At 46.4% G+C, this 20,950-nt stretch overlaps 1 protein-coding gene across 4 annotated transcripts in view; it reads left to right on the forward strand.

The window, feature by feature from the left end:
- SCAMP2 (secretory carrier membrane protein 2) overlaps positions 1-20,950 on the forward strand; it is a 32,922-nt gene that overhangs the window by 2,841 nt on the left and 9,131 nt on the right. Inside the window, exons 2-8 of one of the 4 annotated variants that reach the window (XM_081084643.1) lie at positions 10,105-10,173; positions 11,086-11,184; positions 13,056-13,173; positions 13,650-13,778; positions 14,453-14,612; positions 16,155-16,256; positions 16,548-17,266. In XM_081084643.1, the coding sequence (XP_080940769.1) occupies positions 10,105-10,173; positions 11,086-11,184; positions 13,056-13,173; positions 13,650-13,778; positions 14,453-14,612; positions 16,155-16,256; positions 16,548-16,632 (762 nt within the window). In that variant the 3' untranslated portion in view covers positions 16,633-17,266. Of the gene's footprint in view, positions 1-10,104; positions 10,174-11,082; positions 11,185-13,055; positions 13,174-13,649; positions 13,779-14,452; positions 14,613-16,154; positions 16,257-16,547; positions 17,267-20,950 lie in introns of those variants that run through there. The other 3 variants (XM_081084641.1, XM_081084640.1, XM_081084642.1) reach the window with 3 other exon arrangements.

The raw sequence follows: 20,950 nt of genomic DNA on the forward strand, positions 1-20,950 counted from the left end.
GTCACTGGATAATTTGCAGCAAGAAGGAGCCCAGACCTGGATCTCATTCCCAGAACAGTGTTTTTTTAAAGGTTTTTAAGCTCAGATATTGTCTTAAACTGCTCTGGAGTTATTTAGCCAGCCAAGGAAAAAAATGTTATGTCATCACCACCACCACCATCCTTAAAATGAGAGTACTGCCTGGCTGGTGTGGCTCAGTGGTTGAGCATTGATCTGTGAACCAAGAGTTCCCTGGTTCGATTCCCGGTCGTGTGCCCTGCCCAGGTTTCGGGCTCAATCCCCAGTAGGGGGCGTACAGGAGGCAGCCAATTGCTGTTTCTCATCGATGTTTCTGTCTCTATCCCTCTCCCTTCCTCTCTAAAATCAATAAAAAAAAAACATTTTAAAAAATGAGAGTACTGATAGGGGTGAAAGTAACAAATTAGCATTAGCAGAGCTATTTTTTTTCCCCCAGTGTGTGGGGCTGGAATAATTGCCTTATGCTTTTTAAAAAATATATATTTTTAAATTGATTTCAGAGAGGAAGGGAGAGGGAGAGAGAGATAGAAACATCAATGATGAGAGAGAATCATTGATCAGTCGTCCCCTGCACGCCCCACATTGAGCTGGCAACCCGGGAATTGAACTGTGACCTCTTGGTTCATAGGTTGATGCTCAACCATGCCAGCTGGGCAAGATAGTACTTTTAAAGTAGTGTATGGTCTGAGTAATAAGTTTTTGGGAATCACTACATATTTCTTTTTTTTGAAGATTGATAAGGCTTTTTAATTTGTTAAAGGCTCTGAGAAATCCTACAGTAAAGATATTTACTCAACTTTGACCCAACATTCTCAAAGTTATTAAACCATGGAATCCTTTTTCTGCTAACTTTTGTAATATTTCATGAAACTTCCAGTTCTCCTTTAAGTTCTCTCTCTCTCTCTCTCTCTCTCTCTCTCTCTATATATATATATATATATATATATAACAATATTATTATATTATTATAATAATAATACATATATATTATTGATTTCAGAGAGGAATGGAGAGGGAGGGAGAGAGAAAAACATCAATGATGAGAGAGAATCATTGTCTGGCTGCCTCCTGCACATCCCCTACTGAAGATCGAGGTCACAACCTGGGCATGTGCCCTGACTGGGAATCAAACCGTGACCTCCTGGTTCATAGGTCGATGCTCAACCACTGAGCCATGCCAGCCAGACCTTACCCATGTTCTTTATCCACCTCCACTCCCACCCCTGCCCCACACTGTGGGCGTGGCCTTTTATGACCTCTTCCTTGTGCATGGTATAGTTATAATTGGAATTATTAGAAAACTTCTTGCAAAGTAAGAGCTGCGAAAGAAAAGTTGTAACAAGAGTACAGCTGAGGGTTTACTAAACTTGTAGGAGGAAGCAGGAAACTGCAAGCCAAGTGTTGCTGATTTCACAACCTCCAGTGGCACTCCCTAACCCCTCTATTAACGATGGTGCATCTGCTTTGTACTCTGTGGAGATGCTTGTCTTGCTTTGGACTGATTCCAGTATATCTGCTCCTAAAGTTTCTCAGTCTTGTCGTGGTAATGAGGAGGTAAAAGGCTAAAAAGGTAGGCATTGTACTGTTCATTTGATTTTTCAGCAGTCCACTAACAAGCAGGTCACTCAGGCACATGCCAGTGTTGCTTTCCTCCTTGGTATTTCTGCCAGGTTACCCCGGTGGCCCGCATTGATCTGAAGAAGGGGATTGGACCAGCTGGTGGTACTGAAGCAGTGGTTCTCAACCTTCCTAATGCTGCGACCCTTTAATACAGTTCCTCATGTTGTGGTGACCCCCAACCATAAAATTATTTTCGTTGCTACTTCATAACTATAATTTTGCTACTGTTATGAATCGTAATGTAAATATCTGACATGCAGGATGTATTTTCATTGTTCGCAACCCACAGGTTGAGAACCGCTGGAATAGAGAAAGCCTTTAGGTCTTCATGAGTTTCCAAATCACACAATTTATCACTTTCACATGTTGCCTCTGCAGTTAAAAGATAATCTCAGTGGTGTGGCTGCTTCCTGAGGATTTAAAACATTTGTCTCCTGTGGGAGGAAAAAGTGGTGACAAAAATGTGATTTGGGTGTAAACAAAGTTATATGAGGTTCTCTTTACAGACACTGATGGTTTTGCTGCTTTCCAGAGAGGGTAGGCTCCAGCTTGACTCTAACTTTGGGAATTTCAAAACCACCAAATGGACCTGGTAGGAGTTTCCCATGGGACAGGAGAATTATCTCAAGAAATTTATCTTATACATTTAGAAGTGTCCTGGAGTTCTGTCCTTGACTTTTTTCTCACTGTATATTTCTATGAGTAATTTCTTCAACTTGCATGGCTTCACAATAGCATTCACATAACAACGATCCCAGATCTAGTCCTTTATCTAGCTCTCACTTATCTCCTGAGTTTCAAACCAGTATCCATCTCCCACTTGGACATTTCCATCCATTCCAACCAGTTATATTCCATATGTATCTCCATTTTGACCCAGTATCTTCTCGGATCCTCTTCCTGCTCCCACACACCCACGTCTGAAAAACCTGTTCCTTTTGTCCTGTGATCACTTATCATGCTCAGTGGTTGCCCTGTTCCCCAGTTACCCAAGCTGGCAACTCAACTCCTTCCTTTCCCTTCCCTGCCTCCTCCTCTCTTGCTCTGTAGTAATGCCATATCCCTACCAATCCAGAGAGTGCCCAACCCTATGGCATCTACCTGAAAAGGGTCTCTGGGGTCTATCCCCTCTTCCCTTGTCCCCAGCTGTCATACTTTAGTTCAGGCCTCACTATCACCCATGTGAACTGCTGTGTCCCAGCCAGTCTTCCCGGCATCCTTCCTCCAGTATTGTACAGTCCCCACTCCTGGCAGAGAAGATCATGGCAATCCCTGCTCACAATCTCTGGTTTTCCTCTATTGCCCATAGGATAAAGTCCAAATTCTGCAGTCTGGCCCTACCCCTTCTTCAGGTTGGATCCCTGGTGCTCCTGGCTGCTCTCTGTACACACACCACTCCACAGCCCTCAGAACCTTCTCCTGTTCCCTGAACACATGCAAGCTGTTTTTAAAGGTGCCAAGTCTCTGCAAATGTTATTTTTGCCTTGCCCTTTAGTGCTTGCTAAATTTCTTTCATTTCTCAACTGAGAGGCCACCTCAGTAAAGCCTTTATTTTTATTTTTTTTAAACGGTAGTTTAGCCTGACTGGCATGGCTCAGTGGTTGAGCGTAGACCTATAAACCAGGAGGTCACAGTTATTCTCAGTTGGCACATGATTGGGTTGTGGCTCTATCCCCAGGGTGATCCCTTGTGTGGGGCGTGCAGGAGGCAGCTGATCAATGATTCTTTCTCATCATTGATGTTTCTATCTCTCTCTCTCCCTCTCCCTTCCTCTCTGAAATTAATAAAAATAAAAGAATACTTTATTGATTTTTATTTTTATTTTTTTAAATTAATAAATCTTTATTGTTCAGATTATTACAGATGTTCCTCTTTTTTCCCCCCATAGCTCCCCTCCACCTGGTTCCCACCCCACCCCATGCCCTTACCCTCTGCCACTGTCCTCATCCATAGGTGTAAGATTTTTGTCCAGTCTCTTCCCGCACCTCCCACACCTCCTTCCCCCCAAGAATTGTTCTATGCCCCTGCTTCTATTATATTCACCAGTTTATTCTGACTTAATTTTTAGGTTCACTTGTTGATAGATATTTATTTGTTGTCACTTAGTTGTTCATAATTTTTATCTTTACCTTTTTCTTCTTCTTCCTCTTCTTAAAGAATATCCTTCAGCATTTCATATAATCCTGGTTTGGTGGTGATGAACTCCTTTAGCTTTTTCTTATCTGTGAAGCTCTTTATCTGACCTTCAATTCTGAATGATAGCTTTGCTGGGTAGAGTAATCTTGGTTGTAGGTTCTAGCTATTCATCACTTTGAATATTTCTTGCCACTCCCTTCTGGCCTACATGGTTTCTGTTGAGAAATCAGCTGACAGTCGTATGGGTACTCCCTTGTAGGTAACTAACTGTTTTTCTCTTTGCTGCTTTTAAGATTCTCTCTTTGTCTTTAGCCCTTGGCATTTTAATTATGATGTGTCTTGGTGTGGTCCTCTTTGGATTCCTCTTGTTTGGGGTTCTCTTCGCTTCCTGGACTTGTAAGTCTATTTCTTTCATCAGGTAGGGGAAGTTTTCTGTCATGATTTCTTCTAATAGGCTTTCAGTATCTTGCTCTCTCTCTTCTTCTGGCACCCCGATAATTCCGATGTTGGTATGTTTGAAGTTGTCCCAGAGGCTCCTTACACTGTCTTCATATTTTTGGATTCTTTTTTCATTTTGCTTTTCTGGATGGGTGTTTTTTGCTTCTTCGTATTTCAAATCTTTGACTTGATTCTTGAGTCTGCTGTTGGATCTCTGTATATTATTTTAAATTTCAGTCAGTGTGTGTTTAATTTCTGACTGGTCCTTTTCCATTTTTTTTGGCATTCTCATTAAGATCCTCGAAGGTCTCACTAAGTTCCTCGGAGGTTCGTAGAAGATTCTTGAGTAACCTTATAACTGTGGTTTTGAACTCTATGTCCTCCATTAGTTTGCTTTCCTCCCTTTCTTTCATTTGTGACATGTTTCTTTGTCTTTGTATTTTTGGCTGACTGTGAGGGCCCGCTGTGTCTACAGTGGAAGAACTGCTGTGCTGGAGACACCCTTATGGGGTAGGACTTGCTTCAGTGGGGCTTTGGTGCTCACTGAGACTGCTTCTTGAGTGTGTCCCTTATGGATGTGAGGAGTTGAAATCTGGTGTCTGACCAGGGGTACCCTGGCTCCTGGATCTCCAAGTCAACCACTGTGTGAGTCCACCCAGCAGGAGCTACAGTGATACCAGTAGATTTCTCCTCTTTGTTTGGGGTTTGGAAGTTTTGGAGCTCTCTGACCCAGCTGCAGTTTGTTAGATTAGGCTGCAAAAGTGCAGGTGATTCCTTTGCGCCACTGCGCACAGCTGGGGTGGGGATGTAAATTGTGTGGGGCGGGGCTCAGAATCACCAGGGTGGAGCAAGCAGCAATGGCTGTCGTCAGCTGGCTCTGTGACTCCTGGGGTCTCCGCGTCCCCAGAGTCCTGCGCCCCCAAAGCAACAATGATCCCTGTGAGCAGCTCTGCGAGAAAGTCACCCTCGCTTTCCGACCTGCTGCAAGACAGTCCAGTTTCTCCCCCTAGGAGTCTGGGACCCCAGAGTCTCACTGTAAATGAGTTTAGTGCACTCGAGAGCTTGTCTCACCTTCCGATTGAAAAAAACCGCGCACCCAGATGCAGCCGCCTCGTGCGGGCCTCTGTACCTCTGTTCTTGGTGCCTCTGCACCTCCTACCCGATATCAGTGCGCTTTTTTCTTTCCTTCTAGTTGTAGAACTTCTACTCGGCCAGCTTTCCCGTGGTTCTGGATGATAGCTGTTTTGTCTTATAGTTGTAGTTTTAATGTTGTTGTGGGGGGCAGCACGTACAGGTTTGTACCTATGCCGCCATCTTGGTTCCTCTACTTTATTGATTTTTAGAGAGAGAGTAAGGGAGAGAAGAAGAAAAACATCAGTGTGAGAGCACAATATGGATAGGTGCCCCCTGCACTCCCGGTACTGCAGTCAAACCGGCACAGGATGACACCCAGCCCACTGAGCCATATGTCCCAGGGGGCCAGGAGGCCAGGGCAGTAAAGTCTTTCTTGACTCTTGCAGATAGCTTAGTCCCTCCCTCCTCTGTGATCCCCTTGCATCTGCACTCACCTTGTTACAGCACTGACTATGTGCTATCTCTGCCTTGGTTTGTTTTGTGCTCTGTACTAGTATTTGCTTCTTGAGGGCAGGAACCAATGTTTTTCCTTGGTATCCTCGCCCTGTGCTCGGTGTGGAATGGTTTGTACTGTAGCAACAGACAGAGGTGAAGGCAATGGTGAGTGGCTCAGTTTGACTGAGAATGGACTGTGCTGAGAGAGGTGCTGTGCCAGGTTGTGCTGTGCCAGGTCATGGGGCCTCCAAGCCAGGCCTGGCGCCTCAGACTCACTGTCTGTGGCAGGGAGGGAGGCCCGGGATGACACAGGCTCTTTTTAAAAGTATGTGTTTCCCTAAAATAAAAGTAACAATCACATGATGGAAAATAAAATTAAGGCATCCATTTCTACCAGTCTTTTGCAACTATTATTATTTTGATGTGTTTTCCTGCCAGTCTCTTTTCATGAGTACTTTGGACAAAATGTATTGCTCCCTATGTTCATAGCTTTAATTTTATATATATATCTGTTTTTATTGATTTGAGAGTGAGAGAGAGAAACATTGATCGGCTGCCTCCTGCATGCTCCCTGCTGGGGATTGAATCTGCAACCGGGCATGAGCCCTGACCAGGAGTCAAATGACCCGTTGATGCATGGGGCGACATTCAACCAACTGAGCCACACTGGCCAGGGCCACTGCTGTAATTTTTAATGGCTGCTAAGGCCATCGAGGGAATGTGTACCAAAACATGCTTGTGCTTACTGTCATTGGATATTTAAGTTGTTTTCTGCTTTTTTCTACTATTGTAAATACTGGTGCAATAAGTGTCTTTGCAGATACAGATTTTTATATGTTTTTGTCATATTTCCTTAGGATGAATTCTTAGGTTCTGGGTCGAAGTACCAAGGTTAACTGTGGCTCTTGGTACACTTGGGACCCAGTCAGCCTGTCTGGGGATGATTGTTTTTTCTTGTTGTGTGACATAGCCTCTAAAGCAAATAGGACTTCACAGAGCTTCTAAAGTATTGGAGACTCCATGCCTCCCAGATAGAATGGCAGAGTGTTTTTTAGCCCACAAGGTATTTATTTAATGTTGATTTGGAGCCAGAAATAAACTCCACAGTAGGGTTTATTGGGTAGAGTGTAGGATGCGAAAACAAGGAAAAGTCCCAAAGAGCTAGCTCACAGCAGGACCTGTGAACCACGTGGGAAGACATTGCCAAACCACGGAAAACCAGTGTGTGTTTCAAGGCCCCTCCTGGAAGAGCTCCAGCCTAACTCTGCCTCTTTTCTCTTGGGTCCCTCACACCCTAATGACATGGAAATGTTCCCCTGCCCCAAAGCTGTGGTGAGCCTTACTCACTGGGCCTTTGCTCACCTTCCTCCCCTCCTCCTAGAACCCTACCTTCCTCAAAGCCCTGCCTAGACCTCTCTTTTCCTCCCTTCCTGTCTTCATCCTGCCCTGGGTTCTTGTGCATGTCTCAGCTACCAGATCGTGGACTCCAGAAGGCACGAGCTATGCCTTGTTCATCTTAGTGTGTACCTAATGTTAACGGAATGAAAATGAGTTCAGGAGCATTTTGTTATAAATTAAGTAAAAGGCATTAACCAGTCTGGGGCCTTTGGCATTGAGGGGGTTTTAGGTTACTTCTTTGTAGGTGAAACTTAGCTCTCACTATCCTTTTATTTATTTATTTGTTTGTTTGTTTGTTTGTTTATTTTTAAAATATATTTTTATTGATTTCAGAGAGGAAGGGAGAGGGAGAGAGATATAGAAACATCAATGATAAGAATCATTGATCGGCTGCCGCCTGCATGCCCCCACTAGGGACCGAGCCCCCATGCCCCCCCACTGGGGACCGAGCCTGCAACCTGAGCATGTGCCCTTAACCAGAATTGAAACCTGGACCCCTCAGTCTGCAGAACTACGCTCTATCCGCTGAGCCAAACCACCAAGGGCTCACTATCCTTTTAAATAACTACTTGACCCACTTATGAATTAGTTAATGCTCGGTGAGTGGAAAAGAAGATTGCTGTTGTTGACTTCTTATTTGTGACTCAGAGTAAAAGCTGAGGATCCTCATTCAGGCCAGTCAGTGTGGTTCTTAGTCACAAGACTCTCTGCATGTGTCCTACAAAGGATGTTTCCCAAGAAGGACTTCCCTGAGGCCTGGGAATAAAGAAATGAGCAGAAGCAGTTATCCCGGTCACTCACAGTGCCCGCGTCAGTGTCCTTCTAGAGTGGGGTTCATTCAACCACACATTGATGGTGCACCTTCCATTTGTCAGGCGCTATTCCAGGTTTTGGGGGTGCACTGCTAAACAAGGTAGAACTGGGTCTTTCCCTCCCAGGTTTATCACTTTTGTCTTTGGAGACAGACAGCCTTGGATTCAGAGTCAGGTTCAGCACTACTTCTAAAATCTTGGACGAGCTGCTTCCCCTCTCTGAGTGGAGGCTTTCTCCAGCTGCAAACTATTAATACTCCTCCCTCACAGGGTGGTCGTGAGGTGGAATGAGGAGGAGAGGGTGTAGCTTTTCTCAGCCAGGGATCCTCAGCTGAGCCACAGGACACAAATTGATTGACTGTTTTCTCCATTCTCTCAAGGATGGGATATAACCAGGATGGTTCAAGATGCACGGGAGAGAAGTCAAGTCATGGCAGACAGTGGATGCCTTAGGATAGTGGGGCTTAATTCTCTTGAGGAACCAGGTTGAGAGAGGCTAGTAGAACCTTCTTTTTGGATGGCTTGACACAGTGGCCAGGTCTGGGGTGACTAGAATTTCACAGTAACATCCTGGTGTGGTAAGCCTGGCACATAGTAGACACTCAGTAAATGTTAGCTCCCTTCCTCAGTCCCTCCTCCTCCCTACCTCTATCCCTAGGCCTCAGATTCTCTTGAAGCCACCCACAGCTTTCAGAAGAGCCCAGGTGTTCTCAGATGGGAAGTATCCTTGTCTCCCAGAGTGTTACTGTTCCAGGCTCCTCTTCCAGGGCAAAGTGTTTCTCGGCCCCAAGGCTGCTGCTGTGATGCATATGCTTCTTCTCTATGCCCTAGCATTTAGGCAGTGCCTCCTAGAGAAAGCAGAGGGCCTACAACATGCAGCGCTTACAGAAATTACTTGAGCTTCTGCTCTACACAGACCTTCACGAAGCACTGGGAAGCCAGAGTATGAACTAGACACCTGGTGCAGAATTTATGGCCTATTAGTGGAGACAGGATTTGTTTATGGTGACCCTATTGTCTTTTTCTGTATAGAAAAATTAGGGGGTTCCATGGGGCCTATTTAATGTTAACATTGTGTTTAAAAATCCAACTTATGGAGACTTCCTGGTGGAAGTGAGGCTGGGCCGGAAGGACAGGAGCATCTGGATGAGTAGTGAGTGATGGGGGGTGAAGTGTGCAGACAGGGGAGCCTAGGTAAGGCCTTGTAACAGGGTCCTTGACAGAGTCCAGTGGCAGTCTGCTTACTCTTCACAGCTGTTTCTCCCAAAACCTAGGCATTGTGTTGAGCTAAACCTGAGCCCCATACCTATATGTATGGAGAAGGGGGAGTGTGTAGGAGCTCTGCTGGGTGAGGACAGGATGAAGACAGACTGGCCTCAGGTCAGCCGGGAGGCTGCTTGGGTGAAGTGGGTGGCAGGGAGCCCTGTGCAGGGCTGGCCTTGGCAGAGATCAGATGGGAAAGGGAAGATTAAAAACTTAGGACAAGCTGTGTTCTGAGGATCTTTTTGTATTTTTTAAAAGAATCGAGAGAGAAAAAATAACCAAAAACATTTCCCTGGCTTTTTATCTGAGCCCTTTATATCTCTTTATTCCTAGTAAGCACGCTTGATTTAATCAGTCAGCACTAGCACCTAGCAGCATGCTTTTGTTCTAAGACCTGTAGCTGTCCTTTTAAAAATAAGAGGAATAAAATAATAAATAAAACATTACAGAAAGGTTATAAAGTGAAAAATATCCACCCATTCACCCCCACCCCCACCATAAAACCCCACTCCCTGGGGGTAAATACTAGGAACCGTTATGAATCCATGAAGGGCACTAACAAGAACACATTTTTGTATCGATTCCCAGGCCTCAGAGTATAAAGCTTGCTTTGTATCTTCTGGAAAGTCATCTGGGCTGAACCCCTCCTTTTCCAGAAAGAGGAAAGAGATTGCAGCTCTCTGTGGCAGGGGCCGGGCACAGGAGTCTTCAGAAGAGGCTGTTCAGAACACTAGGAAGGGCCATCAGCGGCCTCACTTAGCCGGCTTCATGGGATTGCCTGCTGGCCCTGAGGTGGTTATGTCTGTTCTCCTTCTCCTCAGCGTCTAATGGCTCTTTTTTACCTCCTCAGGATCCCTCTGTGACCCAGCTGACCAGTGCTCCACAAGGTGGCCTGGCTGAATTCAACCCCTTCTCAGAGGTTGGTGAGCATGTTCTCTTTATGAGTCCCTGGGTCCTCTGGGTGGTGCTGGGGTCTCTGGGGCAAGGAGCCTTGGCAAGACTGAGTGTTCTGAGAATCTGCAGTTCTCAAAGGGACAATCTTTTTGTGTTGTTGTTGTTTTAAATATGTTTTATTTATTTTAGAGAGGAAGGGAGAGGGAGAGAGAGATGGAAACATCAGTGATGAGAAAGAAACGTTTGATTGGCGTCCTCCTGTGCACCCCCTACTGGGGATCGAGTCTGAAACCCGGGCATGTGGCTTGACCGGGAATTGAACCGTGACATCCTGGTTCATGGGTTGATGCTCAACCACTGAGCCACAGTGGCCAGGCTCAAAGGAACAGTCTTTTATTTTTTAAAAAATATATCTATTGATTTCAGAGAGGAAGGGAGAGGGAGATAGAAACATCAATGATGAGAGAGAATCATTGATCGGCTGCCTCCTGCACACCCCCTCCAAGGGATCGAGCCTGCAACCCAGGCATGTGCCCTTGACTGGAATCGAACCTGTGACTCTTCAGTCCTCAGGCTGACACTCTATCTGCTGAGCCAAACTGGCTAAGGCTCAAAGGGACAGTCTTAAAGTGAACTTGAGGGGTGGGGGTAAGATGAGGAAGCCACCAGTTCTCCTCTTAGGGTCCATGATCTGGGCTCCTCCTGAAGAGGGCAGGGCAGTGCCAGGAGCTCTGGACCCAAAAAGGCCAGGGATCCTAGGTTAGGCCTCACACTGCTCAGAGCCTGAGGCTTGTTGGCTGAAAAGCTACAGAGGGAGATCCAGAGGGAGTACTCCTCATAGGCAGGGGCATATCACCCTCCCTGTTGTGGATTTGCCTCCCACATGGCCAACTAATGGCGTCCCACTCACCTCACTCCTTTAATCTGTCCCAAGCAGACAAATGCAGCAACAACGGTTCCTGTCACCCAGCCTCCTGGGCCCTCGCAGCCAGCGGTTCTCCAGCCCTCAGTGGAACCAACCCAGCCAACCCCCCAGGTACTGTTGACAAAGATCCCTTTTGCCTCTCCTTTCCAGAAAGGGAAGCACCCAGACTAGTAGCTGAATCCTGAGATCGGGGTGGGCAGGGGGAGGGTCTTATTCTCTGGCTTCCCTTCAAGGGCCTCTTAATAATCTCTTTGGAGTTTGTCACTTGCATGTGGAGGGTCTCCTCACATAAACCCTCACCCCCCCCCCCCCCCCACCACCACCACCTCACTGCCAGCACCAAAAAAATAAGCCCTACTCACCAGGCTGGGCTTCTGGGTATCTTCAGACAGAGCATTGCCCCTCATGCCATTCCAGATCCACCTGAGGCCTTTTTTTACTCAGGGCCCGGAATATATCTTTTTTTTTTTTTCCTAACCTTATTTATTCCTGTCTTCCTTCTTATTTTTCTTTGTCCCTTCACCAAATACCGTGAATCTTGTCTGCTTGGTACCCAACCCTCTGTCCCTTGCCTCACTGTTTACCCCACGCTCCTCGCTGCCCCTGGTGAGCATGATCCTCAGTGGAGTTGTATGTTGCAGCTCCTCCTTAGACAGGCCAGCAAGTTCCTGCCTACCAGTTTCCTGGCAGTGAGCGAGCTCTCAGAGAGGCAGATGCTACTAGGAGGAGATAGTATTCTCAGAGACAGCTACATGCAAAAGCTTCCAAAGGTAGGCAAAGTATAGGTGAGCGTGAGTGAGGGCAAGATGCCTGGATTCTAGTGGGCCCCAGGCTGCTCCTGTCATTTGGCCGGACTTACTCTGCAAGTGCTGCCCCTGCATGGAATCCTGGAATCCTGGGATCCTGGGCCCCACCCATGGCCTAGAATGCTGTGAGGCAAGGCTTAGAGGCAGAGACTTTCTTGTTCAGCTGGGTGGTGGGTCCTGGGTCCAGCTCAACTGAAGTCACAGACTTGGAGAAATAGGCTAAGACCCTCACCGTGGTCAATTCTGCTCCTGCTTCTACCCCTAGTGCCTGAAATTTACCTCCTGAAGGTAGCCTTAGCTCTTTGGAGAACTCATTTTGGAGAGATAGAGAACACACATATGTATGTACACATATGCCTGGCTTATTATCCTGTGAGATGACCAGCTTGGTATTTGCTCCCTAAAAAGGACTGTAGCCTTCTGGAGGAACTGGGCTCTGCGCTGGAACTCTGGACCCAGCTCTGCTCAGCCTCACGTAGAATCCTCTAGCTGCTTCACTCAGAGGCGTTGCTTTGCCTGGAGAGGGGATAAAGCTTTGACTCTGCACACCATCAAAGCCAGGCAGAGCAGGGCCAACCTTAAGGGGCTGTACTGGGATGTAGCCAGTAACAGTTCCGGTGGACCTCAGGGGGCAGTTCCTGGGAATGGAGTAGGTGCAGGTGCTTGAATATACATCCCTCTGGTTCCAGGTACACAGTATGGCCTCAAATGCTTCCCCATCCCACTCACTCTGGCAGGTTTGCACTGTTTCCCTTCACACACACGCCCTCCAGGCTCTCAAGTGAGGCTTAGGTCTCTGGGTTTCTGACTACAGGACAGTCTGTTGTGACGCCTTCTGCCCTTTGCTATCACCCCAAAGGTCAATGTAATTGAACTTGGCCTGGACTACAGTATGGAGGATGGTTCTCTTATCTCAAGTTTCAGAATGAAGGGGAGAGGAGAACCCTGATAATGGCAAAGGGGCCACAGAGGTGTTTTAAGAGCAGTAGGGGACAGGTCCCTTGGCCTCTCTTTGGTGGTCTCAGGTGCCCAAGACATTGGAGGGGGTGGGACTACCCCTGGGACTCCCAGCTGGCTCTCCCTGCATGGGGCACGGGCCCTGTGACTTCCTGTCAGGCCAACACTGTTTCTCTGTCTCTCATGTTTGGTTGCCTTCCACTTCCCTTTTCGCTCCAGGCTGTGGCCTCTGCAGCCCAGGCAAGCCTACTCCGGCAGCAGGAAGAACTGGACAGGAAAGCGGCCGAGCTAGAACGAAAAGAGCGGGAGTTGCAGAACACTGTGGCCAACTTACATGGTAAGGGAGGCCACACTAGGTCCTGGGTTCCCGTCCTGGTGCAGGAGAGTTCCCTCAGCCTGCTTGTTCCTGGGGCAGCCTCAGCTCTTTGCTGAGCTCCTGATCATCTTAGAATGGTGTTGGTCCTGGGAAGAGCAGTAAGTGGAAGTCAGGAGACCTGTAGTGTAACCTTAATGGGTGTAGATTATTTCTGCATTCCTTTTCAGCTGTTGGATAAGAATGGGGGCACTGGCCCCACTATTCCTTGGTTATAGGCTGTTCAAAAAAATAATCACTTAGGCTGTTTAGCTCTGTGTTTCCCAGTACATTTGGGGTCCATTATCTTGCACTGATCGTGTGGGTGTTTATGTCCTATCATCCTTTTTCCTTCCTACTTTATATCCATGAATACCCTGAACCCCACTTGTTGATGCCCCTCTGGAGGTCCTGAATTGGCCCATAAGCTGGGCCTCATCTTGTTATCTCCTTCTACACAGTGAGAGAGAACAATTGGCCGCCTCTGCCTTTGTGGTGCCCTGTCAAGCCCTGCTTCTATCAAGACTTCTCCACAGAGATCCCTGCTGACTACCAGCGAATATGCAAGATGCTCTACTATCTCTGGATGTGTGAGTCCAGCTCCTGCACCTCTGAGCTTAGGGCTGAAATGGACTGTGTCTTGAGATCCTTGTCTATGCTCTGGCTGCTCCTCCCTGGAAGACTCCAGCCTTTCTCAGTGCTGGTTGGGCTGGGGTGGGGATCTTTGCCTACATAATTGGCCCTCTGAAGACTGCTTCCTCTCAAGGGTGAGTGCAGACCATGCATCAAGTAGGGTGAGACTAGCTGGAGTCTTCTGAGTTCTTGGGGCGCTCATTGCACTAAAAGGTTCTCCTTCGGTGGAGGCTTTCCCTCTCCACAGACCCTTGGGCTCCTAGAAGTGAGGATAAAAGACTCCCTGTTGCTATCCTGTGGACCATCCAGGGCCAGGGAAAAGAATTGCTTAGAGAAGGACTCCATTCCCCAAGGATCAGTTATTGGGTCTGCGCCCTTTCCATGGCCACCCCTTAGATACCTGGGCTGTCCCATCACCTCTGAGGAGCTTGGTTTGGTCCCTGGTTTTGAGGTCCCAGAAAAGCAAGGACAGGAGCTAGCCCTGCCTGGGTATAGACCGAGGTCCTCTACTTTTGCTGCAGCTGCCCTGACAGCATGGACCTCATCTCCTCTCTAGGGGATAGTTTGACATATCTGGGAGCCCTTCAGCCACCTTGGCACCAGCCCACGTCTGTCTCCCCCCCTTCCACAGTGCATTCAGTGACTCTGTTTCTGAACCTGCTTGCCTGCCTGGCCTGGTTCTTAGTCGACAGCAGCAAGGGAGTAGACTTTGGCCTCTCAATCCTGTGGTTCGTGATCTTCACCCCCTGTGCCTTCCTTTGTTGGTACCGACCCATCTATAAGGCCTTCAGGTGAGTGGGGATGGGACAAGGGGGGGAGTATAATGCTGGCATCCCAGGTAGCAAGCCAAGGCCATGAGCCCTAGGATCCCATTCCAGTCAGAGCAGAATAGATCATGGGAAATTCACTTCCCATTCCCACCCACAGCCAGAGTTGGCAGGGATCAGGAGCCATTTTCCTCAGTTGTACCTAAGGTCTGTTTTGGGCCCTCTTCTTGGAGCAGGAAAGACCTAGAGAGGGGAGCACGAGCCTTACTTGTCCTTCCACTGCACCCAGTCTGTTTGGTGCAGGAGGATTTCAGTCACTGGGAAGAGGAAGGGACTTCCTCAGCTCCCTTCCAAGGTTCTAGGGCAGCGATTTTCAACCGGTGTGCTGCAAGCATTTTAAAACATGCAGTACTTGACTGTTTAGTCATGGGCACTGACCTCTTTTCCCTTAGATTGTCAAATAAAAAAATGACAGCAGCAGACACAGTAGCTGTTCAGTGTGAATGAATCAAAAGTATACCTATTTTTTGTCAGATTGGCAAAAAGTATATTTTTGTTGTGCCACAGAATTTTAGTAGTTTATGTGTACCATGATATGAAAAAGGTTGAAAATTGTTGCTCTAGGACAGGGGTGGGCAAACTTTTTGACTCTAGGGCCACAATGGGTTCTTAAACTGGACCGGAGGGCCGGAACAAAAGCATGGATGGAGTGTTTGTGTGAACTAATATAAATTCAAAGTAAACATCATTACATAAAAGGGTACGGTCTTTTTTTTTTAGTTTTATTCATTTCAAACTGGCCGGATCCAGCCCGCGGGCCATAGTTTGCCCACGGCTGCTCTAGGATATTCTATGATAGAGTCAGACTCTGAGTTACGCTCTTAATAGCTTATCTCTCCATGCTTACTTATGCCCCTCCCTTTACTTTCCTAGTAACTGTGGAGCATCGATAAATGCCAGTATTTGACCAGCTGGCCGAGAATAGATTCTGTGGACTTTAATGGATCCACTTTACAGACCCTTAGGGCTTTTGGAATTGTGCCTCAGAGCGGATGCTTTCAGGGCTGGGATGCACTCAGCAGGGAGGACTTGAACCCTCACTGTATTCTAGCCCTCATGGACATGGAAATGGAGGTGCTCAAAACACCAGTTTTGTCTAGTGTCTTCTACTTCCCAAATACCTTTCCTGCCACTCAGGCCTACAGTTTTATTATTAGAGGTTTATACCTTTGACTTAGATTTTCTTCCCTGTTATGAAATGCAGATCAGTACTCCGGAAGATGGACTGTTACACTCTTTCTATTGTCCTTTGGTGAATTAACTTCATTCGTTCTTTGAGGAAGGGATTAAGTATTGTCCCCTTAGATTGGAAGGCAGTGAAAGGCAAGCCCTTTCTGATTACAGTTTGTGGGTTTGTAGACAGTGTGACCGAGTCTCTGGTGCTCTGTTTACTCCCCCCTATTCTGCCTCTGGCTTCTGGTGAGGAGGAGTGTCAGACCATATGAGGAATGCTGGGATGAGCCCCAAGCCCTTTTGTGACTTCTGGTTTCCCCCTTCTCTCCACAGGTCGGACAACTCTTTCAGCTTCTTCGTGTTCTTCTTTGTATTTTTTTGTCAAATAGGGATCTATGTCATCCAGTTGGTCGGCATCCCTAACCTGGGGGACAGGTGAGATCTGGGGCAGTACAGAGGGAACTGTTCTTTGGAGGCTCAACTCAGCCTCTCTTGCCCTATTTGCCAGCCTCTGAGGGCCCCTCTTCCACCATAGCAGGGAGAGTGGTAACTGGGCCAGCTTGGATCTGTCTTCAAGTCCCCTCTCTAGTTCTTTATCAGTAGCCACTCACTGTCTTGCCTTGTTCACCACTTTCTGGGGTGAACATGGCTTGAATCCTTAGGCTACCAGGCTGTGTCCTACACTGGATTACAGCCTCTTCCTTTTCTCTTATCACACCCTCCTAGAAGCTGGTGCTACTTCCACAGGTTCCACACATGCCCTTGGGTTTGGGCAGCTGCTGATGGATGCCCTGGTCTTTGCAGACCCTGAGCTGTGACTTTCCTGGAGGCCCTATAACCTAAGGAGATGGAGCCCTAGCCTCTCCTGGGTGGCTCCTCTGGCTGCTCTCTTGGAGCAGACAGCTGGCTTGAGTTTCCTGGGTGCTACAGTCCTCCACTCAATATTAGTTTCAGAAATAAAAGCCGATGGTTGATGTTTTCCTTTCTGCCTCAGTGCACAGGAAACATTACAGAAAGGTCAGGCTGGCACTTGGCTAAAAGCCTGAGCCTGGAAGGGCTGCACTATTTTGGTCTCATCTCTCCAGTGGAGCTGGCAAGTACAGAGCAGTAGGGAGGGGCTGAATCACCTTGAACTCAGAGCCAAGTGCACACTGCCTTTCTACCACCCCTCTTCCTTCTCACCATGTTTATAACCTACCCCTTTTGTCTGTATATGGTGACCCAATTACATTACTCATTACCCTAAGTGAGATCCTGGTTGCAAGGCTATGATTAATAACGGCTGTTTGCACCCAGGACAGGGATGACTGTGCCCCTCACTGCCCTGCCTAGGTCTACCTGGATGAGTTCTGCAGCCTCCAGCCTCCCAATATCTTTCTCATCTCACCTCCTAACACTGTGTTTTGATTGTAAAATACGCATAAAATAAAATATACCATTTTATGTACCAGTTAGACCATTTTAAAAGATACCTCTGTTTTCTTCTAAGTTTTATCGTTTGAGTTATTATTAGGTCATTGATCCATTTTGAATTAATTTTTTTAAAAAATATTTTTATTGATTTTTTACAGAGAGGAAGGGAGAGAGATAGAGAGTTAGAAACATTGATGAGAGAGAAACATCGACCAGCTGCCCCCTGCACACCTCCCACTGGGGATGTGCCCGCAACCAAGGTATATGCCCTTGACCGGAATCGAACCCAGGACCCTTCAGTCCACAGGCCGACGCTCTACCACCAAGCTAAACCGTTTTTGGCTTGAATTAATTTTTGAAGTAAGGAATCCAACTTAATTGTTTTGCATGTGGATATCCAGTTGTCCCAGCACCATTTTTTTATGAGTTCTTTTTTAAAAATCTTCATTGTTGAAAGTATTACATTGACCCCCTCCATGCTACCCCTGCCCTCCACCCCAGGCCCTTATTGTTTGCGTCCATGGGTTACACATATGTGCATACAAGATCTTTGGTTGATTACCTCCCACCCACACACCCTTCCCTGCCTTCCCTCCGAGAGATTCCCCACTCTGTTCAATGCTTCCATGTCTCTGGATCCATTCCATTCATTAGTTTATTTTGTTAAGTAGATTCCATATATCATGTGATACTTGTCTTTCTCTGACTAACTTAGTTCACTTAGCATGATACTCTCCAGGTCCCCCCTTTGCTGTCTCAAAGGGTAAGAAATTTTTTTTTTTTTTTTTTTTTTTTTTTTACAGCTGCCTAAGTATTCCATGGTATAAATTTACCATAGCTTTTTTATCCACTCATCCACTGATGGGCTCTTGGGCTGTTTTCAGATCTTAGCTGTTCTTTCTGATTGGTGTTTTGGGTTTCTTAGGATATATTCCTAGAAGTGGGATCACTGGGTCAAAAGGCAGTTCCATATGAGGAAACTCCATACTGTTTTCCACAGTGGCTGCACCAGTCTGTATTCCCACCAGCAGTGCACTAGGGTTCCCTTTTCTCCACATCCTCCTCAGCACTTGTCATTTGTTGATTTGTTGATGGTAGCCATTCTGACAGGTGTAAGGTGATACCTCATTGACATTTTAATTTGCATCTCTCTGCTGATCTTTGAGGATTTTTTCATATGCCTTTTGGCCATCTGTATATCCACTTTGGAGAAGTGTTTAGGTCCTTTGCCCATTTTTTAATTGGATTGTCTGTCTTCTTTTTGTTAAGTTGTAGGAGTTCCTTATATATTTTGGATATTAACCCTTTATCAGATGTATAACTGCCAAATGTATTTTCCCATACAATGGGACTCTTTTCATTTTGTTGATGGTTTATTTTTTTATTTTTATTGATTTCAGAGAGGAAGGAAGAGGGAGAGAGAGAGAGAAACATCAATAATGAGAGAGAGTCATTGATTGGCTGCCTCCTGCACGCCTCCTACTGGGGATCGAGCTGCAACCAGGGCATGTGCCCTTGAGTGGACTCAAACCTGGGACCCTTCAGTCCGCAGGCCGATGCTCTATTCACTGAGCCAAACTAGCTAGGGCTGTTGATGGTTTCTTCTGTTGTGTAGAAGCTTTTTCTTTTGATATAGTCCCATTTGTTTATTTTCTCCTTAGTTTCCTTTGCCCTAGGACAGTGGTCAGCAAACTCATTAGTCAACAGAGCCAAATATCAACAGTACAACGATTGAAATTTCTTTTGAGAGCCAACTTTTTAAAAATTAAACTATATAGGCAGGTACATTGTCATTAACTTAATTAAGGTACTCCTAAGCTGGCCTTTGCTAAAAACGTCCTCAATCTGATTGAGGTACGTTCGCTGAGGTCGATCCCTTCCAACTCTCCCATCCACACTCGTCTTGTATACTTGTTTCGTCTATCTCCTTTCCGAAAACCAACTTCTGCACATGGGCCACAAAGTTTCAGTCGCACTGTACGTGCGTGCCCGCACGTGGTATTTTGTGGTATTTTGTGGAAGAGCCACACTCAAGGGGCCAAAGAGCCCCATGTGGCTCGCGAGCCATTGTTTGCCGACCACTGCCCTAGGAGATGTATTGGTAAACATATTGCTATGAGAGATGTCTGAGATTTTGGTGCCTATGGTTTCTTCTAGGACTTTTATGGTTTCACGTCTTACTTTTAAGTCTTTTACCCATTTTGAGTTTATCCTTGTATATGGTATAAGTTGGTGATCTAGTTTCATTTTTTTTGCAAATACCTACCCAATTTTCCCAACATCACTTATTGAAGAGACTCTCTTGACTCCATTGTATGCTCTTGCCTCCTTTGTCAAGTATTAAGTGAGTGTATTGGCTTGGGTTGATTTCTGGGGTCTCTGTTCTGTTCCATTGATCTATATGCCTCCTCTTGTGCCAGTACCAGGCTGTTGTGATTAGGGTGGCTTTGTAGTATAACTTGATATCTGATATTGTGATTCCTCCAACTTTGTTCTTCTTTCTCACGATTGCTACAGCTATTCGGGGTCTTTTGGTTCCATATAAATTTTTGGAGTATTTGTTCTAGACCTGAGAGATATGCTGTTGGTATTTTAATAGGGATTGCATTGAATCTGTAGATTGCCTTGGGTAGTATGGACATTTAAATGATGTTAATTCTACCAGCTCATGAACACGGAATATTCTTTCAGTTGTTCATATCTTCTTCTATCTCTTTTTTCAACTTCCTATAGTTTTCTGAGAACAGGTCTTTTGCCTCCTTGGTTAAGTTTATTCCTAAGTGTCATAATTTTTTTTGTTGCAATTGTAAATGGAAGTGTTTGCTTAGTTTCTCTTGCTGAGAATTTATTATTGGTGTATAAAAAACCATCGATTTTTGGGTGTTGATTTTGTATCCTGCTACGTTGTCAAATTCATTTATTAAATCTAGTAGTGTTTTGGTGGAGTCTTCAGGGTTTTCTATGTACAATATCATGTCATCTGCGAATAATGGGAGTTTTACTTCCTCCTTTCCAATTTGGATGCCTTTTATTTCTTCTTCTTGTCTGATTGCTGTGGCTAGGACTTCCAGTACTATCCTATCTAATAAAAGAGAAACGTGGTAATTGGCGTACGACCGCTACCCTTCCCATTGGCTAATCAGCGAGATATGCAAATTAACTGCCAGCCAAGATGGCAGCCGGCAGCCAGGAAGCTTGAAACTAACATGAGGCTTGCTTGCTTCAGTGACGGAGGAAACCAACGTTCCCCTCCTGCCTTGCCAGCCTCTGAGCCTGCAGTTTAAAAAACATTGTAATAAATATAGAAGCTAAACAAAACCCCAGAAACCTGCTTTCAGGGAGCCAGGATCTCAGAGCTGGAATTGATACAGAGTTTCGATTATAGAACTGAAACAAACCAGATACCTTCTTTCAGCAGCAGAGGCCTAAGAGCTGGAGCCTCAGAGCTAAAGCTGGACCAGAAAAAAAGAAAAAAAGAAAAAAAGGAGCAGTTGGGAGCTTCAGTCCCAGCCTGAAAACAGCCCTCAGCCCCTCACCCAGACTAGCCAGGCACCCCAGTGGGGACCCCCACCCTGAAGGGTGTGTGACCAGCTGCAAACAGCCATCATCCCCTCACCCAGGCTGGCCAGGCACCCCAGTGGGGACCCCCACCCTGATCCAGGACACCCTTCAGGGCAAACCAGCCGGCCCCCACTCGTGCACCAGGCCTCTATTCT

This window comes from Myotis nattereri (assembly GCF_964212035.1).
Source record: "Myotis nattereri genome assembly, chromosome: 1".
Taxonomy (NCBI): domain Eukaryota; kingdom Metazoa; phylum Chordata; class Mammalia; order Chiroptera; family Vespertilionidae; genus Myotis; species Myotis nattereri.